Source organism: Pleurodeles waltl, chromosome 4_1, assembly GCF_031143425.1.
Source record: "Pleurodeles waltl isolate 20211129_DDA chromosome 4_1, aPleWal1.hap1.20221129, whole genome shotgun sequence".
Lineage (NCBI taxonomy): Eukaryota > Metazoa > Chordata > Amphibia > Caudata > Salamandridae > Pleurodeles > Pleurodeles waltl.
In genome coordinates, this window is record NC_090442.1 from 975149104 (window position 1) to 975177050 (window position 27947).

The 27947-nt window shown below is 43.9% G+C and overlaps 1 protein-coding gene across 3 annotated transcripts in view; it reads left to right on the forward strand.

Annotated features, from left to right (window-relative positions):
- Positions 1–27947, forward strand: part of CELSR1 (cadherin EGF LAG seven-pass G-type receptor 1) — a 393160-nt gene that overhangs the window by 298701 nt on the left and 66512 nt on the right. For all 3 annotated transcript variants that reach the window (XM_069229728.1, XM_069229729.1, XM_069229730.1), the window contains exons 16-18: positions 10038–10139; positions 23448–23542; positions 24439–24648. In XM_069229728.1, the coding sequence (XP_069085829.1) occupies positions 10038–10139; positions 23448–23542; positions 24439–24648 (407 nt within the window). The remainder of the gene's footprint in view (positions 1–10037; positions 10140–23447; positions 23543–24438; positions 24649–27947) is intronic.

Below are 27947 nucleotides of genomic sequence, written 5' to 3' on the forward strand. Positions count from 1 at the left end.
AAACCACTGGCTATAATGCACTTGTGATGCAGGAAACGGGATGTCCGCCACATTTGTGGTGAAGTATCCTGTCCACCAACCTCTAAGTAGGGTTCTCAGTCATACTGTCCAGCCTAGGTCAGCCCCATAGGTGTGGGGTAAACGGGAGGGCAGGGAAGTATCGGGAAGCTTTCTAACCTGTAGCCTATAATCCTCTATGTGCGGGGCTGGTCGGCACCGGCACACCTTTCTGTGGACAGACTCATTTTTCACTATCACACTTTGAACCATAGCCAGAGACAGAAAAGGAAGACAGAAGGATGATGATCAAGTTTGAGGGATCTAAAATTATAAATAAAATAAAGGGAGAAAACGGGGATAGAAACATCTCGCGGGGGAGATCTAGAGACCAGGAGCCTAGAGTGAGGACAGAGAGATTCGAGGTGGAATCAGACTGGGCAGGGTTGGCATTCAGGACTGAATTCACGTAAAGAACCCTGAGCAGCTGTTTTACGAAGATTACAGGACTTAACTTGATGCAAATAAAATAATTCTGCAATAATTTTAACAACTATATAAGCCTCCTGCATTGTAGGTAAAGTTGTGAGTTCTGGAAAAGCAGCTTTTTGTCATCCTCTTACGTTTGCGTTTTAACAGACAATTGCTCTTAAGTACACGCTCTAAAACTGTGGTTCTCCTGTCCAAACACCGTCATTAGAAGCAAAACATTGCTGAGGTAAGGGGGCCAGATGCACAGGCAGCCTCTCTGGTTGCAAAGCAATCCTTCTGCAGGATCCTAATTCCGCAGTTTTCTCAAGTGAGATTGGTGTAACATCACCAAAGTGCTTGTGCACCCATCGCCCAAAGGTCCTCTTGGCGCTAGAGCAGAGGGTATTTTTATTTTTCTAGCATGCACTTCAATCTGAATCTCGTCCAAAGTGGTGGTTGTGAAAGATGCTGAATCGAGAGCCCTGGAGGCCTCCATCCACTGCAGCAATGCACATTTCCGATATTGTGTGATTAATGTGATCCAAATCTGCTCCGAAACATCAGCAATGCATACCCTGGCAGTCCTTGGCCTCTCTCTGAACTCTGCCAACAAGGATGCCCTTTTCTGCCAGTCTCGATGGTGGAGACATCTTTTGATGTAAGGTGAAAAATCAGGCAAAATTACATAAACTATTTCCAAAATCAAATTATTTCTGATGTTAAAATCGGTTAAGTTGTCAGAATGTGATCTAGGCAACAAGTCTGGGGTACACGCTGCTACACGGCGTCCAGCCGCTATTTGCACAAGGTGGACACCGTCCACCCTGCGAAGTAGTTGTGCCACCCTGTAATACGCTAAACTCCTCCCGGTGTAATGTTTAAACACCGCAACTAATTCAGCAGCTCCTGCACGTTGTCTGCTTGCCTTCTGAGCAGCAACTTGCAGGCAGGGGTGACTTGGCTTTTTTATTTTAAATTCGAGCTGGTGCCAAAAAAAGGCAATAGTTAAGTTGCCATCAGGCCTCTTTTTGTTCTCGCTGGAGCTATCTGGAGCCTCACACCCTCCTGTGAATGCAGTGGAATGGAAACAAAGCCACAGCTTATCACTTCACAGGTACTTGAGAGGCACCCTTTCGACTTGGGTTGATCCCTGCATATAGGAGATATGCATGCATAGTAAGAATGTCAGATATGCCTGTCAGTTCCTGTATGTACAAATAGCAATTTAAATATCACTATTTTTTTCTTTTTTAGTGCTACTTATCCCAATGCAGGGGTTCAGAGCACTTTATCATATGTACACACTATACATTAACAATAAATCATATGCGTAAATCTATGTACAGAATGTGATACATAGGTAGTGAAGGTTACAAGGTGTATGAGTCACATGTCCTTCATAGCTCACTCTGCTATAATAGAAGCATTACAATTTATGAACTGCAAGTAACAATAGAATCTCCGTGTTAAAAGCAGTAGCCCGCTTACCTATCTACATAAAACAAAAATCTGTCATGATGTGCTTTGCAGGAGACACATTAACCCTCTATGCTTCTTTGATTCAAAACTGGGACTAGACATGATACATCTTTCCAGAAAATGTGTTAATCCCCAGAGTTATCTTAACTTTATTATTATTCCCTAAGATTTAGAGGGCATACGAAGATCTCTGAAGCAGGTGCCTTAACCCCATTAGATTTTTTTAAATGCAGTCTTTGCAAACAATTAAGCAGAACAGGTTTATTGCCAGGTTTCTCCTTGTGTCAATTTCTTTGTGGCAGTGTTTTTAAAAATTAAATGTTGAAATTGAGGCCCAGATTTTGTGTCTGGGTTGTGTCACTTTTTTGACACAACCCCAAATCTCATTAGTTAAATGTGGTAATTTGCTCAAATGTGCGTACTTGTTATAGACTTGCGAAACATACGTGTGAGGTCATCAGATCAGGTATCACTCATTGTGATGCCACTTCCTGTGAGGTTGTGGGTTGTAATGCCACTTTCTGAGATGTAACTTCCTGTGATGTCTCTTGCGAAGCCACACAGCATTATGTCATATGCTGTGATATCGCGTGCCATGATGTCACTTGTATACTGTCTAACTTGGCCAGTCCCCCCACTACTTCTTTTTAGGACATGTGCCCTGATGTGATCAGACACTGGACAGTCTGACCTGAGCATAATTTTGTCTGTCTTATTAAAAATCTGGTTTAAATGATGCAACATTGTTTATCATCGAGATGTGAAAAGAAAACTTCAATCAATCTGTGCCACTGCTGTCAATGCATCAGTACATCAGGTTGCTGGAAAACAGACATGTTTGCTCCCACGCCCACCTTATCTTACTGAAAATTACATGAATCTTTCTTCCCAAAACCCTGTGTTCGATGGCATCTGTCGCTGTAGATACACATGTTGTGCATAGCCCGCCATCTGGTGTTGGGTCGGAGTGTTACAAGTTGTTTTTCTTCGAATAAGTCTTTTGAGTCACGGGACCGAGGGACTCCTCCTCTTTGTCTCCATTGCGCATGGGCGTCGACTCCATCTTCGATTGTTTTCTTTCCGCCATCGGGTTCGGACGTGTTCCTTTCGCTCCGGGTTTCGGAACGGAAAGTTAGCTCAAAATCGGAAAATTACGTCGGTATTGTTGCGTTCGGGATCGGGTTAGATATCATCGACATCGAATCCAAACGATAACATCTCCGTTGCCCTTCGGGGTAGTTTTCGATCCCCCGTCGGGGCCTGGTCGGCCTGACCACGTGTGACATCGACGCTGATGGAACGGACCCCGTTCCGATTCTGTCCTAAATGCCACAACAAATACACATATACAGACCAACATTCGGTCTGTAACCTGTGCCTGTCGCCCGAGCACAGGGAAGAAACTTGCGAGGCCTGTCGTGCGTTCCGGTCCCGAAAAACGCTCCGTGACCGACGAGCCAGAAGACTGCAAATGGCGTCCACGCCGACAGGACACCGAGAATTCGAGGAACAAGAAGAAATAGAAGCCTTCTCGATCCATGAATCGGACTCGGACGAATTCGACGACCATGAAACAGTGAGTAAGACGTCGAAGATAGCACATAAGAAAACTGACAAGGCCCAGGGGACGCCACTGCCATCAGGCCATGGCTCAACCCATAAAATCGGTGACCGACCATCGGCACCGAAGAAGGCCGAAATAGTGCCGAGATCGTCCGACTCGGGTCGAGACACAGGCACCCAGCCATCTCGGGACCGAGATAGTGCTGCCGGCAAAGATCGACGCCGAGATAGCGGAGCCGAAGCTGCTCGACGCAGAGACAGCGGCACCGAGGAGGATCGACGCCGAGAGGGTTCGACTCCGAAAAAGAGAAAAGTCGCCTCGGAGCCGAAAAAGAGCGTGGACATAGTTTCGGTGCCAAAACGACCCGCAACCGAGCCAACTACCGGTTCCTATTCAGAGGAACAATCACTGTCCTCTCAAATGCGAAAGCATAGATTCGAGGAGGAATTACATTCCACCGAGGTGGACCACACACAAAAACTGATTTTTATACAGAGTGGGACAGGGAAAATAAGCACCCTTCCCCCTATTAGGAGGAAGAGGAGACTTGAATTCCAACAAGAACAAGCACCACAAACCAAACTGGTGAAGAAGGTAACTCCGCCACCCTCTCCTCCACCTGTAGCTCACTTTTCACTGGCACAGACTCCGTCACATTCACCAGCTCACACCACCTTAAGCCAAGGTGACCAGGACCAAGATGCTTGGGACTTATACGACGCCCCAGTGTCAGACAACAGTCCAGAGGCGTATCCTACAAAGCCCTCACCACCAGAAGACAGCACAGCATATTCACAAGTGGTGGCTAGAGCAGCGGAGTTCCATAACGTGTCTCTACACTCGGAGCCTGTCGAGGATGACTTCCTCTTCAACACCCTCTCTTCCACACATAGCACCTACCAAAGCCTGCCTATGCTCCCAGGAATGCTAAGGCACGCAAAGGACATATTCAAAGAGCCTGTCAAGAGTAGGGCAATAACATCGAGGGTGGAAAAGAAATATAAAGCACCTCCCACAGACCCAGCTTTCATCACCTCACAACTGCCACCAGATTCGGTTGTGGTAGGGGCAGCTCGCAAGAGAGCAAACTCTCACACATCGGGCGATGCACCACCCCCGGATAAGGAGAGCCGCAAGTTCGATGCAGCCGGTAAAAGGGTCGCAGCACAGGCTGCAAACCAGTGGCGCATCGCTAACTCTCAAGCGCTCCTAGCGCGATATGACAGAGCCCACTGGGACGAGATGCAACACCTCATTGAGCATCTACCCACAGAACTACAAAAGAGGGCGAAACAAGTGGTTGAGGAGGGCCAAAACATCTCCAATAACCAGATACGCTCCGCTATGGACGCAGCGGACACAGCAGCAAGAACAATTAACACGGCAGTAACCGTACGAAGGCACGCGTGGCTACGAACATCTGGTTTTAAACCAGAGATACAGCAGGCGGTGCTCAATATGCCATTCAATGAGCAACAATTGTTCGGACCTGAAGTGGACACGGCAATTGAGAAGCTAAAAAAGGACACTGACACTGCAAAAGCCATGGGCGCGCTCTACTCCCCGCAGAGCAGAGGCACTTTCAACACCTTCCGCAAGACAACCTTTAGAGGGGGGTTTCGGGGTCAAGCCACACAAGCCAGTACCTCACATTCAACACCGTCCACCTACCAGGGACAGTACCAAAGGGGAGGCTTTCGGGGCCAATACAGAGGAGGACAATTCCCTAGAGGCAGGGGAAAATTTACAAGCCCCAAAACACCTACAACCAAACAGTGACTCACACGTCACTCATTCCCTCCACACAACACCAGTGGGGGGAAGAATAAGTCCGTATTACCAAGCGTGGGAGAAAATAACAACAGACACTTGGGTCTTAGCAATTATCCAACATGGTTATTGCATAGAATTTCTACAAATCCCTCCAAACATACCACCAAAACCACAGAATATATCAAAACAACATTCGGACCTCCTAGAAATAGAAGTTCAAACATTACTGCAAAAGAACGCTATAGAACTGGTACCAGATACACAAACAAATACAGGGGTTTACTCACTGTACTTTCTAATACCAAAGAAGGACAAAACACTGAGACCAATCCTAGACCTCAGAACACTAAACACATACATCAAATCAGAACACTTTCACATGGTCACGCTACAGGAAGCAACAAGATTACATGACAACCTTAGATCTCAAAGACGCGTATTTCCACATACCAATACATCAGTCGCACAGAAAATACCTAAGGTTCGTATTCAAAGGAATACATTACCAATTCAAAGTATTGCCGTTCGGTTTAACAACTGCACCAAGAGTCTTCACAAAATGCCTAGCAGTAGTGGCTGCACACATCAGAAGGCAGCAAATACACGTATTCCTGTATCTAGACGACTGGCTAATCAAGACCGACTCACTGACAAGGTGCTCACACCACACAGATCAGGTCATACAAACCCTCTACAAACTCGGTTTCACCATCAACTATGCGAAATCACACATTCTGCTGTGCAAAGTACAACAATACCTAGGAGCGACAATAGACACAACGAGGGGAATAGCCACTCCAAGTCCACAAAGGGTTCAAAATTTCCAACAGATTATACAACGCATGTATCCAACACAAAGAATACAGGCGAAGATGATATTACAACTCCTAGGCATGATGTCCTCATGCATAGCCATTGTCCCAAACGCAAGGTTGCACATGCGGCCCTTACAACAGTGCCTAGCATCACAATGGTCACAAGCACAGGGTCAGCTTCTAGATCTGGTGTTGATAGACCGCCTAACATACCTCTCGCTTCTATGGTGGAACAATATAAATTTAAACAAAGGGCGGCCTTTCCAAGACCCAGTGCCACAATACGTGATAACAGATGCTTCCATGACAGGGTGGGGAGCACACCTCAATCAACACAGCATCCAAGGACAATGGGACGTACATCAAAGAAAGCTGCATATAAATCACCTCGAACTACTAGCAGTTTTCCAAGCATTAAAAGCATTTCAACCAATCATAACTCACAAATACATTCTTGTCAAAACGGACAACATGACAACAATGTATTATCTAAACAAACGGGGGGGACACACTCGACACAGCTGTGCCTTCTGGCACAAAAAATATGGCAATGGGCAATTCACAACCACATTCGCCTAATAGCACAGTTTATTCCAGGGATCCAGAATCAACTTGCAGACAGTCTCTCTCGAGATCACCAACAGGTCCACGAATGGGAAATTTACCCCCAAATTCTAAACACTTACTTCAAACGTTGGGGAACACCTCAAATAGACTTATTTGCAACAAAGGAGAACGCAAAATGCCAAAACTTCGCATCCAGATACCCACACAGGCAGTCTCAAGGCAATGCCCTATGGATGAACTGGTCAGGGATATTTGCGTACGCTTTTCCCCCTCTCCCTCTCCTTCCATATCTAGTAAACAAATTGAGTCAAAACAAACTCAAACTCATACTGATAGCACCAACATGGGCAAGGCAACCATGGTACACAACACTGCTAGACCTATCAGTAGTACCCCACGTCAAGTTGCCCAACAGGCCAGATCTGTTAACACAACACAAACAACAGATCAGGCATCCAAACCCAGCATCGCTGAATCTAGCAATCTGGCTCCTGAAATCCTAGAATTCGGACACTTAAACCTCACACAAGAATGTATGGAAGTCATAAAGCAAGCTAGAAGACCATCCACTAGACACTGCTATGCAAGCAAATTGAAAAGGTTTGTTTGCTACTGCCATCATAATCAAATTCAACCATTACACGCATCTCCAAAGGATGTAGTGGGTTACTTACTACACTTACAAAAATCGAACCTGGCCTTCTCTTCCATTAAGATACACCTCGCAGCAATATCTGCATACCTGCAGATTACCCATTCAACTTCACTATTTAGGATACCTGTCATTAAAGCGTTTATGGAAGGCCTCAAAAGAATTATACCACCAAGGACACCACCTGTTCCTTCATGGAACCTCAACATCGTCTTAACAAGACTCATGGGTCCACCCTTTGAACCTATGCACTCTTGCGAAATACAATTCCTAACCTGGAAAGTTGCATTTCTCATCGCCATCACATCTCTAAGAAGAGTAAGTGAAATTCAGGCGTTTACAATACAAGAACCTTTTATCCAACTACACAAAAATAAAGTAGTCCTAAGGACCAATCCTAAATTTTTGCCAAAGGTTATTTCACCGTTACACCTAAATCAAACGGTAGAGCTACCAGTGTTCTTCCCACAGCCAGATTCCATAGCTGAAAGGGCACTACATACATTAGACGTCAAAAGAGCACTAATGTACTACATCGACAGAACTAAAAACATCAGAAAAACTAAACAACTGTTTATTGCATTTCAAAAACCTCACGCAGGAAACCCAATATCGAAACAGGGTATAGCCAGATGGATAGTTAAGTACATCCAAATCTGCTACCTTAAAGCAAAAAGACAACTGCCCATTACACCAAGGGCACACTCAACCAGAAAGAAAGGCGCTACCATGGCCTTCCTAGGGAATATTCCAATGCACGAAATATGTAAGGCAGCCACATGGTCTACGCCTCACACATTTACCAAGCACTACTGTGTAGACGTGCTATCAGCACAACAAGCCACAGTAGGTCAAGCCGTACTAAGAACCTTATTTCAGACTACTTCCACTCCTACAGGCTGAGCCACCGCTTTTGGGGAGATAACTGCTTACTAGTCTATGCACAACATGTGTATCTACAGCGACAGATGCCATCGAACTGAAAATGTCACTTACCCAGTGTACATCTGTTCGTGGCATCAGTCGCTGAAGATTCACATGTGCCCACCCACCTCCCCGGGAGCCTGTAGCCGTTTGGAAGTTAGCTTCAACTTTGTACATTTGTAAATATATTAAATCTTAAATAGGTACATACTTATTCACTCCATTGCATGGGCACTATTACTAACAAACAACTCCTACCTCACCCTCTGCGGGGAAAACAATCGAAGATGGAGTCGACGCCCATGTGCAATGGAGACAAAGAGGAGGAGTCCCTCTGTCCCGTGACTCGAAAGACTTCTTCGAAGAAAAACAACTTGTAACACTCCGACCCAACACCAGATGGCGGGCTATGCACAACATGTGAATCTTCAGCGACTGATGCCATGAACAGATGTACACTGGGTAAGTGACATTTTCAATTTCACACCAGTTGAAACTTATTTTTACTGAAAATCGTTGGCCAAAGCAATGAGTAGCACGCAGAAATGAGCAGCTTCTAAACTATCAAAACCTGAATTCATGTTTATTTTAAAAAGAGCAACAATCAGATTTGCTCAATCCATGTTTGCAGAACAGTTGAGCAAGAAGCTGTTTGGAATAGCAAAGAAGCTTCTCACCATGGCGAGGGGTTAAGAGGCTCTTCAGTATAGTTCATATAGTTCAAGCAGCCCAGTGGGGTAGCAAAGGCCCCTACAGCCCGCGTGGTGCAGGTGGGGTGGCTGAGTGGCCGACCTCCAGGGTCTCCCTCAGCACAGCACCTGGCCTGGGTGAGTCCGCTGGGGGTCTCCATGTTCTTTGCAGGGTGGTCCCCTCCAGTTCTGTTACACCACTGGCAGCCCGTGCTAACTCTTTTAAGAACTGCCGTCTCTGTGCGCTCTCCTGGCCCTTCCCTTAGGGGGAATGTAACTGGGGGAGCAGCTTCTGATACAAGAGCTACCCAGCTGAACCGATACTCAAGGCCTGTTTTTAACCCTTCACTACTGGAGAGAGAGAGGGTGGGCATTAATAAACTTATAGCACTTACAAGTTGGCAGTCAAATTGTGAATTACCCTCTCTTCTTTAAGCGCCTTATTCACATTGTGGGGAATGTAATAGCAGATATTGCCATGGACATCATTTAGGGGTCACCAGGGGTTGCAGTTCCCCTTGCGACCCCCAGCACTGCATTTGCGACCCATGGCCTCAGATGTGGCAAATCAGTGCTAGGAACACTGTGGCAGCTCATCATTATAGACCATGTTTGGGACTCCACTCGCTTTGTTTTTATCTCAGTTTTTTTTTACTTTAATAGTGAATAATGCGGAGTTGTTTGCTATTAGTGTAATAGCAAATGGAGTACAATGAGTTTGAATATGATTTTCTTGGGCAGTTGAGGGAAGTAAAAAAAATGCTATGAAATGTATGCCTGTGCGTGCTTGTGAATGAGTATGTACTTAGGTAAGAGAAGAGAGTATGTGTAAGTATGAATGCATGTGTATGTGTAAGCATGTGTGTTTGAGTGAAACTGAAGGTCAAAGGTTGTCTGTCAGTTTCGCCACCCCTAGCACTTTGGTCGATTGAGTTCATGGTCAATGCCTGCCTGTAATGTAAATAGCGCTTAATTATTGAGTGCCAATAGAAAATTCAATTTGTGGAATGGAAGGTACTAATATTATTTACTCTCGTCTTTGCATGATCGATATCTTAGGCTGTATTTTTGAACATTTATGAAAACGCTGTTGTTTTTCCCCCCAGTAATTTACAATGGATGTCCAAAGGCATTTGAGGCTGGTATCTGGTGGCCGCAGACCAAGTTTGGGCAGCCAGCTGCTGTACCGTGTCCCAAGGGCTCCGTCGGTGAGTAGTGGGAAACACCATAGCTAGGGGCTGGACGTGAATTAATGTTTAGTTTAAAATTATTTTAAAAAGTGCTAGAAGAGAGTCACATGTTTAATTCAGTGTCATTTGTCTTATTCTAAGTGACCCAACATGTACCGAATAGTATCTTTTCTGAGCCTAATTTGGCTACCTGCTCATTAAAAAGAGGCAATGGTTGTGTACAATTCTATCTTATTGTACGAATTTTGTATCTGCCACTTTAAAATGGCAGCCTTATTTTTTAATTACACACTCAGTTTAGTGTGAATTTGCGTATAGATAGCACTGTGTCCATTGTTATGTTACCTTTTTCCTGAAATTGTGTTGTTCTGCAGCCAAATAAGCATGTTACAATGTACTAAGTTCTTGGCCGAATACCGCAAATCGGGGAGTCTGAAACACGTGGGGGTGCATGTGTGCACACTGGAACTGGCAGAAGAGTTGCCATAAATATTGGTTCCATTCAGTTCCAAGAGTTTAACTACTATATAAACATTTCCATTTTGCCAACAGATCAAGGAGGCTTCGGTGGGTTGCTCTGACTGATAACGTGTCTCGCTAGGCAAGCCATGAAAAAACTTTCACTTCCATGGTCAATAACTCATCATCATTTGACCGAGTGAACCATGAACAGTTATGGACTAAACTGACAAGACTGGGGATTGTACCTGGGCTATTAAAACCCATCACTGGTTGAAGGTGTGCTTTGCAAAGGGCAGACCTACACTAGTACTAGGGGGAGGGAGGGTGGCTTCCATAAGTATTTTAGGCAAAGTCGAGATAACCCCACTAGAGCCACAAGCTGTGGATATAAACTTTTCAAAGGGGGTTAGTTTGCGGGTGGCTTCTACTTCTACAGTAAGATTTAGCACCCAATGGCTCACCTTGGTATAGTTCAGGCATTCTGTCTCTTGTAGGTTGAAAAAGTGCTTGCAAGCATCAAAAGACAGAACCATGCCTTTGTGTTACATGTTTGATATCCTGAGCAATCACCTAGTCTCCATTTATTGAAGGGGAAGTGGACAGAGAGTGTGAAGACATGGTCATAGTGAGTGGGCCTGTGCACCGACAGGGATGAGATTAAACCAATCCTTTTCATCCCAAGTGTAGTCTTCACGATGGTGCTGAGTAGACACTGAGAGACCTATCCGCCTTGGACTTCCATGACAGATCTTTAAGGGTTCTGTCCTAGCACTAAACAGTCCACATTTGTACACAATTTGTTGGATGGGACCGATCCAAAAAGGCGCACACTGTGCCATTCTAATATATGTTATGACGTCCAGAAGGTTTTTTTTTTGTCTTCTAATTTTTTTAATTTGTAACTAAAAAATTGTTCTAATGTTTTTAATATCATGTTTATTTTAGTAGTGATTGGTCTTAACTTTTGCTAACATGAGTTGTATTCAATATAGTTTTGTTAATAAACGTGTGTTCTTTAAATAAAAATACAACACTCGCACATTTCCAGGCATACTCCGCCTTACCAAGTTTATCCATGCAGATTTCCAAGAACGCATGTGCAGTCTCACATTTAACTTTTTATTGTATTCTATAGTGAACTTATTTGCCCTACAAGGAAACACTTTACCCTCTATCTCCATGACAGTTATAGGTATTCGTCCACTTTTGCTCATTCCATGCATTTCCAGTTCAGAAAGCTAAGCTACCCGTGAAATGTTTGTGAACCGCCACAAGCCAACACGCTTGTGAATACTTACTGCATTGTTCATGGCTACACTCCTGTAAAGGCCTCTCTTACGACCATAACCTAATAATGGTTAAAAACCTACTACTATATTGGTGGATTTGCCATCGTTGTAAATCAACTCTGTACTTAATCAATTCTAATGACCTTGATTTTGTAAGTAAAGATATGGAATTTCAAATTGAAACTGGACTTTTTGGTGTACCAAAGTAACCTAATTCTTCACAAAAAAATGTAAGTGGGCTCTCTAAACAGTGGCTGCAGCCACTGAACGGGAGTGGTGGTGGTGGTTCAAAAAGAATACATTAAAAAAATACTATAAAAAAACACCTACCTTCTTAATCTGGAGACAGCTTTGTCTCAGTCCTCGTCCTGAGCAGCCTCGTCCTCTTCCCACACTCCCCTCAGCCAATCAGGACGCCGCTGTCCCCAGCATGACAGCAGCGTTGTGATTGGTGTGAGCGGCCTCGTTCGGCGCTCACACAAGAAGCGGGACCCTGTGCACCTTCTCCTCCCGGCTCTGCAATACAGCCAGGTGGAGAAATGCTAAGTGCACATGTCTGTTCGGCCGGCAAAACAGATGTGCACTTATCATGCACATGCCACTCCTTTTCCAGCCCTGACCCCGCAACCTGCCTCCAGATAAAGATAAAATGATAATAACATTCCTTTATTACCATTTATTTTTTCTTCTCCCCACAAGGAGTGGGGCGACGCCTTAGCGGAGGAGCCGCCGGTGGCTCTAAATTCTACAACCAAAATGTTGTTCAGAATAAGCTAGATAGCCCTGTGGTTCTAGCAAACAATATGTTATACCCAGGAGTCAGAATATTACACATGGTTACAGAACATATGGTGACAGTTGGTGCACTGCGCTACAGAGTTCTTTCAGTAATGTTGGGTCTGCCCTCCGGTAATCTTCCAGTTCCAGTCGGTAAGTGCAGACGGAATCTCACACCACCCTCCAAACCTTGGACAGAATGTCTGCGAGCTCCAGGGGCAGCTCTCGGATAATGATGCTGAAAACAGTGGCCCATTGTGGTTCCTGGCACCATCACTTCTTCGCTTCCGTGTCTGTCGTTCAGCTGTTTCCAGCTCATGTAAGCGGGTGAATTGAGATGCTGTGGACTTCACTTTTCAGAAAGATGGCTTTTTGCATTCTTTGCTCTTGCCAAATACCTGTTGCAAGCAGGGCACTTTGTGAGTTTGTGCAAATACCATCAGGTCAGGATCTGATGGTTGTGTGCTGGAAACAGGGTTTTTGGAGTAGAATTTTTAGGTGCAGAGTGCCAGGAGTATAGGTAGGGACTTACCTCGGCTCGCTATATGTGGTAGGTTTCAATATTTTCCAAAGATCACTAGAAATGTACTCAGATGGTTTCACGAATGTAGACCAGCACTCCCCTTTACAGTGCACAGAACACACATTTCGTAAACAATTATCAACAACTCCCTTTCTGTGCTTGTTTTACTCTCCCTGTACCACATACCGCTGTCTCTTTACTCTGCCTTGTCACTTCACTTGGAATCTTTAGCATATTACCTAAACCTATTTACTGTATATATAAGATAGATTTAAGCCTAAAATTGTGACATTTTGGAAAACAGAACTACGAGCCCATAGTAATGGCATAATGTGTGCTATACAAAGTACTCTATCTCTATTTGTAATCAGTGAAATTATGAGATTGCTAGGTTATTTCGTTTTATTGAAAGGTCTTCAGAGCATTTGACGGATACATAGAAACATGAAAGTAGGTGAAGTGGCGCAAAGCAATGACTCGTGACAATCACTTAGACAGTGCTTCAGAATCAGCGTTAAAAGAAAACATTTGGTAAATGAATGAAAGTTTGAAAATGTACCTTCACTCTGCACAACTCAAGGCTTTTTACAGCTGGTTTGAGAGGTGCAAAGGAGGAGGGTATGAATCCACACTGAAAAAACATAGAATTGTTTAAATTGCTTCAATTCATCACATACAAAGTCACATTATCTCCCAAAATCTGCCACATCTCGGATGTATTCAGGTAAAACAAATAATGTGAGCAATTTATAAGGGAAGGCTTATGCGTTGCCCTATGTGGTACATATTGTCGTGACCCACCTATAGGAGTTCTCTGGTCATGTTGGGTGGAAGCACGCAGGGCAAGGGGGGGGGGCAATACGAAACATTTTAAAAACGTACCTGCTACCTCGGTGTTCCGCTGCTCCTGCTGCCTGGATAAAATCTTGTATTCTTCCTTCCCTCACCACTTAATCATGACGCCTCTCTCATGCTGTTACTTAGCATGAGAGAAGCGCCAGGATTGGCCTGAGCAGACTGTAATGCTGCTCAGGGAGGGAGCAGGAAATTGCGTTTGGTCACCCCCGGCTGTGCAACACAGCCGGGTGGAGAGTTCAAAGTGCGCATGTCAGTTTGGTCGGCTTCAGACGGCCAGCCAAACTGACATGCGCACTTAGAACTGCACATACCACTCTCCCCTGTGCTGACACAGAGGATGCTGGCCCCACCCTGCGCCGAAGAAAGTGGAAAAATAAAGTTATAATAAAATATTTTTATTATCGCTTTATCTGCTTTCAGCAGCGGAGCGACACACCTCCGCCACAGCGGAGGGGCTGCCCTTGCCTTAAACAACACAGTGTTGGAGACAACCCTGCGTGTGTCATCATCCTGGTGTTTATAGCAACTCGAATTGCCATAAGCATTGATGAGGTTGTGCTGTTCCTCATCAGTCCTTCCAGTGATTTTCCTAGTACAAGATAGCTGAGTGCACTGTCCTCAACAGTAAATCCTCCATTCCATCATAGCTGTTGCACTTTGGGTTACTTCTGGGTTAAGATTTGCAGGTACAGCATAAGAGCATCTGAATCCAGTAACGCATTTCTCTGTATTTGTGTGTTGCTAGACTTCTGGCTCTAGTTTGCACTACGCCTCTCCTGTGGTTGCAACTTTGTTTTCTACACACAACTCTTCAGGTACACATATTTTTCCATCATGCGTGCCTGCTTTTTGCGCACTCTGCAGATTTTGTTTTCAGTTGTTCCCTTTGTACCAGCTCCTACAGCTTGGAAGCTAGTATCTGGATTCAGCCTGAAGGTGAAGGTCTTCCATAGCCTGCAGGTGGAGGGGTACCTTCCTAGTTCGCCCGGGTCTGACTGTAAGTTCTTTGTGTAATTTTAAGTACTAAGTATTCTAGCCATAGCTCGGTGCTCTATTTGAGTTTGTGGTTGCAGGCGGGGCTCACCAGCACTTTTTTCTGGGGACCAAGACTTATTTCTTATCATCAGAGATTGACCCAGAATGAGAGAGAAAACTGCAGAAAATGAGGAAAAATAGGGCAAGTGAAATGAATGTAACCCGTGAGAAGGCAGAGATGAAAAAAACCTGCAAGAATGAGATGAAGGAACAGGAAGTGTCTGGTGGTGTATTAAAGAGGCATGAGCCGGATCAAGACTAGACTTTGATATTCAACAAATTTGGTAGTGCTAGTGTTGGGCGTCTTAGGAAAAAGTTTGGGCCCCAATACTTATTCTTTTATAAATTAGGCACTGATTGCTTGTGGAAGGCATGGGAATGATTTTAAATTAGTGCTTGAATTAGTACAAGTCAGCAACCTGGGTTCTGCAAGACTTTGCCTCAACTTTGTTAGAAAGCTCCAGGCTGGGTATTACTGGCTTGGTCGTTCTGGTGTGCTGATTAGTTCCCAGTAGACTGGAGATGCGAGAAGGACTTCCTCGTATAAATTACTATGAAAACTAAAATATTTCAAGGAGATTGCACAGGATTTTGTAATCTTATGGGTGAGAATCAAATGTCACAACATCCATCACATTTCATATCTTCAATGTGTAAATTGCATATGGTCACAAATTTAGTGATAAAGGTTTGAACGTACTTCTGGGTTAAGATTTGCAGGTACAGCATAAGAGCATCTGAATCCAGTAACGCAGTTCCCTGTATCTGTGTGTTGCTAGACTTCTGGCTCTAGTTTGCACTACGCCTCTCCTGTGGTTGCAACTTTGTTTTCTACACACAACTCTTCAGGTATACATATTTTTCCATCATGCGTGCCTGCTTTTTGCGCAGTCTGCAGATTTTGTTTTCAGTTGTTCCCTTTGTACCAGCTCCTACAGCTTGGAAGCTAGTATCTGGATTCAGCCTGAAGGTGAAGATCTTCCATAGCCTGCAGGTGGAGGGGTACCTTCCTAGTTCGCCCGGGTCTGACTGTAAGTTCTTTGTGTAATTTTAAGTACTAAGTATTCTAACCATAGCTCGGTGCTCTATTTGAGTTTGTGGTTGCAGGCGGGGCTCACCAGCACTTTTTTCTGGGGACCAAGACTTATTTCTTATCATCAGAGATTGACCCAGAATGAGAGAGAAAACTGCAGAAAATGAGGAAAAATAGGGCTAGGGAAATGAATGTAACCCGTGAGAAAGCAGAGATGAAAAAAAACCTGCAAGAATGAGATGAAGGAACAGGAAGTGTCTGGTGGTGTATTAAAGAGGCATGAGCCGGATCAAGACTAGACTTTGATATTCAACAAATTTGGTAGTGCTAGTGTTGGGCGTCTTAGGAAAAAGTTTGGGCCCCAATACTTATTCTTTTATAAATTAGGCACTGATTGCTTGTAAAAGGCATGGGAATGATTTTAAATTAGTGCTTGAATTAGTACAAGTCAGCAACGTGGGTTCTCCAAGACTTTGCCTCAACTTTGTTAGAAAGCTCCAGGCTGGGTATTACTGGCTTGGTCGTTCTGGTGTGCTGATTAGTTCCCAGTAGTCTGGAGATGCGAGAAGGACTTCCTCGTATAAATTACTATGAAAACTAAAATATTTCAAGGAGGTTGCACAGGATTTTGTAATCTTATGGGAGAGAATCAAATGTCACAAGATCCATCACATCTTCAATGTGTAAATCGCATATGGTCACAAATTTTGTGATAATGGTTTGAACGTATCCTAATGAGTTTCTATCTAGAAAACTGGAGCTATGTTCCGGTCTGGTCTAGTTTATACTAGTATTATGTGGATGATGAAAAGAATGGGAACACATGCTGTTCATTTGGCTCCGAGGACCTTTGAACTGTATTTCTGATCTCATTCAGTGACAAACACTGACACATCCGGGAGAAATCTGTAGTTGCAAGGAAAGGGTATACATGTTTCTAAAGTAAATTTTGTGGGAATGAGCCAATCTATCTTGGTACTGAGCCATACATTTTGATGTCTAAAGTCTGGTTTTTATTCCTTAAAGGCACATATTATGTTTTTATATTCCCAAACATTATGACATTGACTTCTTGTTTACTATATTTGTTTGTATCAAACACCAGTGTTAAAAACATTATCTCAGCATAATTAGGTCCGTGTGTAGAAATAATAGATAAAAACATAAAAAGTCATTCCATTTAGGCATAAAACTCCATTGCATCTCATCTGTGGAGGAAATGTGTCTTGCGTAATAGTGGTTTATTCACCAAACGATTAGCTGACAAAACATTAAAGCTCTTGCCCCAGTGGCAAAAAAAATTAGGAATTATTGGCACATTATGTACACAACATTCCTCAGAAAGAAGTAACGATTATGTACACAACATTCCTCAGTAAGAAGTAACGTTGTTGACTCAATATTTCTGTGGAACAACTATTTTTGATGTGCTTCAGCAAAACGGTTAAATGTTGTAATCCCCTAGAGGCACATCAAAGGATTTCTCTCTGTGCTGTATGTTTTAGCGTCTGTCTGACGCAGCAGCGGCCCCTTCGGTATGGTGGAGGAGCGCACTCCCAACAGCAGCAGCAGCTGCTGCAAACTTGAAAAATAAAATAATAATAAACTGTTTATTATCGTTTTATTTTTCATGAGTGTGCTATGGGGATGGACAGGCACCTGGTGGGTGGTAGGTGCACTTCCCTCAGTGCGCATGTGTGGTTGGCCGGCCGTCTCAGGACGACAAAACACAGATGCACACTGAGCTATCTCTAACCCGGCACTGTGTTGCTGGGTTGGAGAAAGCAGGCACAGGCTCTCAGTCTGCCTGGGAATGCAAATTGATAGGACTCAGACCAATCATGACGCTGCTCTCGTTCTGCCAGCAGCATGAGAGCAGTGCTAGAATTGGCTGCAGGGCAGGCTGGGAGCCTTTGCCTTCGGCGAGGGACCCAGAAGAGTGGCGAACTGGTGGTGATGTGGTAAGTGTTTTTTTTGCTTTTGTTTGTTTGTTTTGTGCCCCCCACCCTGCCACTTTGCCCCAACTCCAGCCGCCACTGGTCTGACACCATTTGCATATGTGACTGCTCATAAATGTGTGTTAATTTCAAACACTAGAATGATTATGCCTGTCCTGGGATTGACGTTTTAGTAATATTCGTGCTTGGTGTTTAAAATACATGCAATGGTGAGTCACAGGCATTCTGTATGCACGCTGCCAACCAACGTTTTGTTTTAAATAGTAGAGCATACTTTTTGTTTTAAAATCAAACTGTATAAAGCTGAATGTAAGTAACTTACCCATTTTATGAAAAAAAAAAAAACTTCATATTCATATCCTGGAAACAATGGGCTCTTTAGTCTTAATGTTTGCCATTGTATCCTATCTTCGTTGAGTGGACAAATTTGCCTTAGAGTTTAAAATGGCACATGCCATTATATGCAGTGTTGGTCTATAGGACAACCAGGCATCGCCCGATGGGCTGGTTTGACAGGTCAGTGTGTGGGCTGTTTTTTTTTGTTTTGTTTTTAAGGGCCTGATTATGGTCTGCTGAGTCGGCTTTTACTGTGGTTTGTCTCTGTCATTTAGCCCCTTCGCTGCCAGGCCTTTTCCCCTCCAGGTGGCAGGTCTTTTTTTGGCTATTTGGGGCAGTTCGCGCTTAGGCCCCCTTAACTTTTTGTCCACATAAGCTACCTATGCCAAATTTGCATCCTTTTTCCCCAATATCCTAGGGATTATAGCAGTACCCAGAGTTTGTGGGTTCCCCTGGAGGAGAACAAGAAATTAGCCAAAACACAGCGAACATTTTTTTTTTTTTTGTTTTTTTGTTTTTTTTTTTTTAAAAAGGGAAAAAAGGGCTGCAGGAGAAGGCTTGTGGTTTTTTTCCCCTTAAATTGGTATCAACAAAGGGTTTACGGTACCAAAATCACCATCTTCCCAGCTTTTAGGAACAGGCAGACTTGAATCAGAAAACCACATTTTTCAACACAATTTTGGCATTTTACTGGGACATACCCCATTTTTACTATATTTTGTGCTTTTAGCCTCCTTCCAGTTAGTGACAGAAATGGTTGTGAAACCAATGCTGGATCCCAGAAAGCTAAACATTTCTGTAAAGTAGACAAAATTCTGAATTTAGCAAGAGGTCATTTGTGTAGATCCTACAAGGCTTTCCTAAAGAAAATAACAGCTGAAATAAAAATAAATATTGAAATTGAGGTAAAAAAACAGCCATTTTTCTCCACGTTTTACTCTGTAACTTTATCCTGCAATGTCAGATTTTTGAAAGCAATATACCATTACGTCTGCTGGACTCTTCTGGTTGCGGGGATATATTGGGCTTGTAGGTTCATCAAGAGCCCTAGGTATCCAGAGCCCATAAATGAGCTGCACCTTGCAATGGGTTTTCATTCTATACCGGGTATGCAGCAATTCATTTGGTGAAATATAAAGAGTGAAAAATAGGTATCAAGAAAACCTTTGTATTTCCAAAATGGGCACAAGATAAGGTGCTGAGAAGCAGTGATTATTTGCTCATCTCTGAATTCCGGGGTCCCCATATTAGCATGTGAATTACAGTGCATTTCTCAAATAGATGTCTTTTTTCCACACTGTCTTACATTTAGAAGGAAAAAAATGTAGAGCAAGACAAGGGACAATAACACTTGTTCTTCTATTCTGTGTTCCCCCAAGTCTCCCGATAAAAATGGTACCTCACGCAACATGGACACATCACATTTTTACATAGAAATCTGACATGTTTTTTTGCAAAGTGCCTATCTGTGGATTTTGGCCTCTAGCTCAGCCGGCACACAGAGAAACCTACCAAACCTGTGCATTTTTTAAAACTAAACACCTAGGAGAATCTAAGATGGGGTGACTTGTGGGGCTTTCACCAGGTTCTGTTACCCAGAATCCTCTGCAAACCTCAAAATTTGGCAAAAAAACACTTTTTCCTCATATTTCGGTGATGGAAAGTTCTGGAATCTAAGAGGAACCACACATTTCCTTCCACCCAGCATTCCTCCAAGTCTCCCGATAAAAATGGTACTTCACTTGTGTGGGTAGGCCTAGTGCCTGCAAAAGGAAATGCCCCAAAACACTATGTGGGCACATCAAAATTACCATGTTTCTGTGTGGGATCAGCGCACTGGGACATATTTCCTACCACCCAATGTTCCGTTCAGTCTCCCGATAAAAATAATACCTCACTTGTGTAGGTGGGCCAAGTGCCTGTGACAGGGAAGAGCCACAAACATGTCGAAATTGAGAGGGAACCAAAGCGGGGGGAAAAAAAAAATTTAAGACTGACAAGTGGGGCAGAATATTTATTGGTATAAATGCGACAATGCTGAGTGGTAGGAATTCTGTGGATTCCTGCAGATTCCGGAAGATTCCATCACAAAAATGTGGGAAACATTTGTGATTTCCAGAAAAGTTGGAGGTTTGCAGGGCATTGTGGGTAAGAAAATGGTGCAAGTGCATGTGAAGCACACCACCCTGGACTCATCCAGGTGTTTAGTTTTTAGATGAGTCTAGGTCTTGTGAATTTTTCTACATGGCAGCGTCCCATAGTCCAAAAAGTGCAGCCCTCACCATTCCAAGTGGGACGATTTTGAGAGTGTTACACAAGCTCTTATGGCCCAAATGTAAAACCAAACCCCAAAATAATCAAATGTCCTCTTGCTTGCCGTGGGGTAAGATGTTTTAGTGTGCAGGGGGGAGCTCTAAGACTGTTATCCCCTTCAGTTGGGATGGGGCATAACCATTCCCATACTATTGGTAGCCACCACCCCACTATTTATTTATTTATTTATTTTAATCCCTGGCATCTAGTAGGCTTTCTGCCCCCCCCCAGGGAGTGGATTGGGGTAATTGCCCCATCTGCCCACCGGTGGGCAGAACAACTTTGGCCCCATTTATTGGGGTGGGGGTATGGCCATACCCCCACCCTCTATTTTTTTTGTGGGGGGGAAATCTTCCCTGGTCAGCTTTCTGCATCTCCTTGGGGGCAGGTGGGCCTTCCAAAATTAGGCTGATCTGCCCACAAGGATGGGGCAGATATGGCCCACAGTAATGTGCCCCCATAGGGAGAGACCCTTGCCCAAGGTGCTGCCCCCCAATAAACACACACATACACAACACAAATCCCTGGTGCCTAAGTGGTTTCTGTTCCCCTGGGGGAAGATCAGCCTAATAGAAATATGCCTGCCCCAAAGGGGTCAGAAATGGCCTAAAATAAATTCCCCCATCCCCTGAGGAAGCGACCCTTGCCTAAGGGTTGCTCCCCTTGCGTGAAATTGGTGCACAAAAAATTCCCTGGTGCCTAGCTTCCCTAAGGGAGTCGCTCCCCTTGCGTGAAATTGACGCATACAAATAAAAATCCCTGGTGTCTAGTGGATTCTGCCCCCTTGGGGGCAGATTGGCGTAATAAGAATAGGCCGATCTGCCTCCAAAGGGGGTAGAAATGGCCTAAAACAAATTTACCTTTCCTTTGATGCCTCTCTCGCCCCCTCCACATGATCGGGGAGAAATGCTTTTTCATTTCTCCTCCGATCCATGCTGGGGGCAGCCTCTGTTGAGGATCAATCATCAAACGCCACAGGGGGGTCCGGGGAGGGCGAGGGTGGAGGGGAAAGAGATTCCCCTTCCATCCCTGTCCATGGGAGGGGGGTGCAGGGCCATCGGGGGTAGCGCTAGCGCTCTCCCTGAGGGCCCATACCAGGACCTAATGGTTATGTCCTCGCCACCCAAGCGATGCAAACGAGGACGTAACCGTTAACTCCTGGGCACCCGAGGGGTTAAACAAAAATCCATGTGGTCATGCACACCTTACACAGCACCTTTACAGCATGTCTTTACAGGTGCAAAACTGCTGCAGTGCGCAAATTTGGGCACTTATTTTTACCTTTCTAATTCACTAATCATGACCACTTTTATTTTGGTGCCCCGTCCTATTTTCTGTCCCAGTCCGACCCTGATCACATATTGCACCAGTCTGATTTATGGCAACTGCCAGTGCCACACTTATTTTCATTCCATTGAAACTTACCACTTAACCAGTTTTGTCAATGCCACCAGAAAATGGGCCTTTCCCACGGTAGGTTCTTTGCACCTCTGTGCCATCCATCGCCTCAAGAAGTCAGTATCTATAGAACTCCCAGCTGAAGAAGTTCAGTAATATAATTTCACCGTTTTTGTTTTAGCTCTAAAGCCTACGTCTTAGACCCTCCTTCATGATAGGTCTCAACATCACTGTACACCGCTGCAGTATCTGCCAATATTGAGATTTGTAGAATTACTAAAAGCCCACATTGGCACAGAAATTAATATGAAATTAACTGGCATTCAAAATGTGGTGGTAACATTTTAGAACATGAAAGCGGATTTTGGCTCAAAATCGGGAGTATCCGCCTGATTCGGGTCTATTGGCCCCTAGCCAGTACTGCAAATTTCAAGAACACAGAAGGTACGCAGGCACGCTGCCAATCACCTCAAATCACTGCACTTCATGCAGGAAATGTTGCCCTGCTGACCAGGGGGCAGCCAAAGATCACTTCAGGTATGGAGACAAAAACCTTTGCCTCTGCAATGATCTAACCTGGTAAGGAAAGCCTGCCAGAGCTCTGCACCCAGTAGCCTGGGTTGCGGGCATTGACTGTTTCAGCCTTGCCCGACCTGCCAACTCACACGGTACCACGGTGTCACACAAAATTGGGTTTCTTCATACGGTCAAGCAGTGAAGAGCAGACATCACACAGTGAGCACCAGGTGAGCTGCAAACCTTTGCACAGAGTAGGTTCACATGAGTTACCAAATCATTGGAGGCTGTGCAAACTCGATAACCTTCATAAGTGTTAACCCTCCCTGGACATAAGTGCTTCTTATAGACTGCTCAGCACAAAGCCCGGCCCCTGGAGTTTAAGTGCTCCCCGGTTGCCATAAAGGGCATTGCCGCTTTCAGGGGAGCACATCTCATGCCAGCACCTAATGATGGATTGAATCCTCGAACCTGCTAGTCTCCATGCAAAGTACAACTAGTCTGAGGTGGCTGCCACCGGTGCAACTGACATCGTGGTTGGTGTTGGTTTATTCGGGGTGTGTTATAGGTTAGCATCACAAACATGTCATAATTGCAGAAACTGAAATACATCTGGGTCAGCCTGAGGTGCACGGAGATGCTGATGCAGATACTGCATTTGTTTCTAATCTGATATACATCTACCAAATCTGTTAGTTTTGCGGATGTTCAAGATGTACTGTATTAAAAATACAGGATTGGAAAGAGCAGTCATGGAAATTAACAGTGTTTTATTTGCTATGAATAATGTGACGAATCAAATTCAAACCCATGTTTAATTATTTTCAGGGAATGCCATCCGACACTGCAATGAAGAGAAAGGCTGGCTCCCTCCTGAGCTCTTTAACTGTACCGCAAATGCTTTCGTCTACCTCAAAACAATGGTATGCAACATTATCATCTTCTGCCTCAGAAGTGAGTGGTGCCCTGCTTTCTGGGACAGGGTGGGCCATGGCTTGCATCTGGCGTTCATCAAATGCTTTGTTGTTGATGCCATTTACGGTCAAAGCCACCAAGCATTTCCAAATCCGGCAGTACAACCCTTAACTTAATGACCATTGTCCTTTATTCGACACTTATGCTCCGCTACTGAAGCATTCTGGTACTTGTAGTGTTCAGACTTCATGGTTTGATTCTGAGAATGTTGGCCTGAACAGAATATACACACCCAGTCATTGTGATGCCTTCTAGTACAGTGGTTTCCAAACGTTTAAGTCCTAAGGACCCCCACTGAATCACTACTGGAAGTTGGGGGCCCCCAAGTCAATTGTACAGTTTACATTTCAAACATTAAAACAGTAATTTGCAAAACATACACACACCAGTAAATACCAAACAAATACTCAAATTACTAAAGATTTTATTATTTTATATTGAAAAAATATGTAAAAATAAAAACATTTTAATGGGGAGGTTGGTGCTGCATCTCGGCAACTAACTTTTTAGTTCGGAAAGTTGAATCCTGTGATTTAAATACATTTTTTATACATTTCTTTAACACTATTTTAAATTGTGGCAGTATTGCAGTTCTTTGTAAGGAAAAGGCAGACTGACAGTGACTTATAATCTGCACCTAGGCAGGAACAAGTTGCTTATTACGCAACTGGCAATTTACCTATGACGTATCTTCGGAACTGCTTCCATCCATGGCATGGGCCCCCTCCTATGCCAGCTTTGTGCAATGCATCAGGCAGCACTACCGGGTTTCTGGGGATGCATGCATCAAATCACAATCTCAAGCCCCAGTTCCTTCATGTTTTACATTTCCATGTCCATACAGAATGAGAAACTGCATCGCAATGAAACCACGCTTAATGGCGAGAAGTCAATTCTCATTGCCCGAGAGCTGCAGAACGCCACCAATTACACCAAGCCACTCTATGGGAACGATGTCAGAACTGGATACCAAATGCTTGTCAGAGTTCTTCAGTTTGAGAGCCAACAACAGGGGTTCGACCTCGCAGCCACAAGGGATGTCGAGTTCAATGAGGTGAGATTCTCCTAAGCTTTGTATTTCATTCTTTGCAACTTAATGCAGTTGAATGGAAAGAAATCTATTTTTTTTAAATAGAGAAATTGTTCATCATGATATTTTCCTTTCCAATCCATCATAACAGACCGGACATAAGGACCACAAGGTAAAAGTTTGTCTCTCTGAAGAGCTTCACCTGCTGGAAGGACCAACTAAAAAGGGAGCACAAACTGAAAGTTAACTTTAATTAACATTGTATCACTGATCACCACAACATAAATGCTTTAAACAAGCTCTAGCAAAGCCAATAGGTTTCGCCTATGCAAGAGCTATTTACTTTACCTATGTGTTGTAGCCATGCTGTGCACCAGCGTGGTTGCTGTTTAGCATGGCTAAAAGTTAGTGGCATGGAGTTGAGTGGCATAGAGTGTTGTGTATTGGAGTGGCATAATTGGAGTGGCATAGTGTGGAGTCATGTAGAGTGGGATACACTGGCATGGCAGGGAAGTAGAGTCTTGGGTGTTGAATATCGCAGAATACAGTGGCATAGAGTATAGTGGCATGGAGTGCAGTGGGTATGGAGTGTGGTGGCAGAGTGAAGTGGCATTGAATTCAGTGGCATACAATGCAGCATCGTAGAATGCAGCAACATAGATTAGAGTGGTGCATAGTTTGTTGGAGTAGCGCTGAGTGGGGTGTCCTAGAGGGCAGTGGTGTAGAGCTGAGTAGCATAGAGTGTGGTGGCATAGAGTGCAGAGTAGACAAGTGGCATAGAGTGCAGTTGCGTAGAGTGGTGCAGAGTAGAGTAGCATAGATTTATGCACAGTATAGTGCAGTGGCATAGAATGTAGTGCAGAGTAGAGTGGCATAGAGTTCAGTGGCGGACGATGTAGTGCTTCAGAGTAGAGAGTTGGAGTGCAGTGATGCAGAGTGGAGAAAAGAGCAGTGCCGTAGAGTACAGTGATACACAGAGCACTGGCATAGAGTACATTGACAGAGTGCAGGTGTGTAAAGTGCATTGGTGTAGGGTGGAGTTGTTAGAGTCGAGTGGCGTAGAGTTGCAGTGGCATAGAATGGTGTAGAGTGCAGTGGTGCAGGGTAGAGTGCAGTTGCATAGAGTAGCATAACGTCTAATGGTGCAAAGTGGTGTAGAGTGCAGTGACAGATTGTAGTCGTGTAGATTAGAGCAATGTACATTGGATTGGCATAGAGTGCAGGGGCATGGAGTTGAGTATTACATTGTAAAGTGCATTGGCATAGAGTACAGTGGAGTAGAATGGAGTAATGCTGAGTAGATTGGTGTGGCCTAGACTGGAGTGGTGAAGAGTGCAGTAAAGTAGAGTGGCAAAGAGTGCATTGGCGTAGAGTGGTACAGGGTAAAGTAGAGTGGTGCAGAGTAGAGAGGCGTAGTGTGAAGTGGAGTGATAGAGTGCGGTGGTGTAAAGTTAAGTGGTGCAGAGTAGAGTGCAGCAATGTGGAGTGGAGTGGCACAGAATAGAGTTGCATGGAGTATTCATGGTGTGGTAGGACATTGCTATTACAGACAACAAATTTTCAATTGAAATGACCATTACATTTTCACAGACATACAGGTTTACTGATACAACTAAACAGTGCACAGACAAAAATGTGTGAAAATTGCTTCACCTACTTTAATGATTTGTTTTGTTCATATTAACGTATTTGTTTCCAACACACTTCCCACATAACAAAAAATGTACTTAATTTGTGTTCCTAATTCAGTTATATTCTGAAATACTAGCACAGTTCATTTAAATGTTGTTGTGTGCTAGAAAGACTCTTTCCTATTTTCAGAATCCAGCAAGATTGTCACATAAATCCTCTCACTTTGAAGTCCGAGAAACAAAAGTAAACAAGCACCCCCAGAAGATAGTGCCTGACATTTGACCCCAGTCTTTGAATGCACAGCTAATGTGACCAGATAAGAACAAGATTTACAGACCTATTTACAGAAAGGGAGCACTAAGAAGAATACTGTAAATAACATCTGGGCAAGGGAAGGTACAAACCTAAAACAAATAAAGCCAGCAAATGGAAAGCAAGAAAATGTGAGTTACAAAGGCAATGGCAAGCAGCGGGCTAAATGCATAACTAGGTTAGCTTTCTGAATGTCCACAAGATGCCTTTAGCAAGCCAGACAGCTGTGCTGTCTGGTAGGATGCCACATAAAAAGCAGACTGATTTGGAATTAAATATGTCTGCTATTGCCAAGTTACATATCTGATCTCAGGAGTGTTATAATCGTAGTGATTATGTCCCCCGGAAATAATAAAGAAAAAATCGAATTACCCTAAAAACACCTAAACTGAAAAATTTGAATTATGAGAGCACTTTGTGAGTTCCCAAGGATATTGCTGAAGCGAATGGTCTAAATCTAATTTGCTTAGGAGAGTCTCTCTTGGGCATGAGAGTCAAATGCAGAAGAGCCAAGCAGAACAGCACCCATAAGGAATAAACGGGGGATTCAATTACAGACAGTACCAATCTAAGCTAACCATTGAGTGCCCCAGTGATAATTATTGTACTTGTGTACACACCAGACAACTTTCACAGTGGGTGGTGCTAGTCTGAACAGAGCTGCAATGCCTTCAGGGCTGCTGCTTCTACTGGCCTACAGACTCTTCAGGTCACAATGTTAGTTGGGACAGGAAGTGGTTCTTGTTTTTCTGGACAACCCTTGGTTTTTCAATAAATGCCGTGTTCTCCACATCAATGAATCAGGAAGAGGTGCATCAGAGTAAATGGTAGTATATGCTAATCTGTCATATGAAGTAGAATACTATCATGCATGGAAATGCATCGGGGAAGAATGCAGAAGAGGGCAGAAGAGAATGACAAAATCTAAGCACAAAAATCCAAATTACAGGGGAAATGACACTGTGTTTGTATACTTCTTATACAAATACTGGTAGAAGTGCCTTCAATGGCTGTTACCTCTTAGAATGTCCTAGAAAGACTCCTATGGTCAAGGCCAGTTCAAGAGCAAACCTATATTAGCTAACTACCTACCATGGAGCCACCAGAAAGGTATTACCCTATTCAGTTTAAAAGACACACCGTGTTCTCTTTTTGAGAGAGAGGGGTAGATTTTATATATATATATATATATATATATATATATATATATATATATATATATATATATATATATATATAGTCATTTCATCTCGATGCCACTCGGCAGTAGCCCGGGTAGCAACAGTATCCTTGCCCTGCTTTTGTTACTGCTCGTGTCAGTTTGCTGAAATCCGTGGCAGAACCAGAAAGTAAACAGGATCCTATGTTTTCTTTCGGCA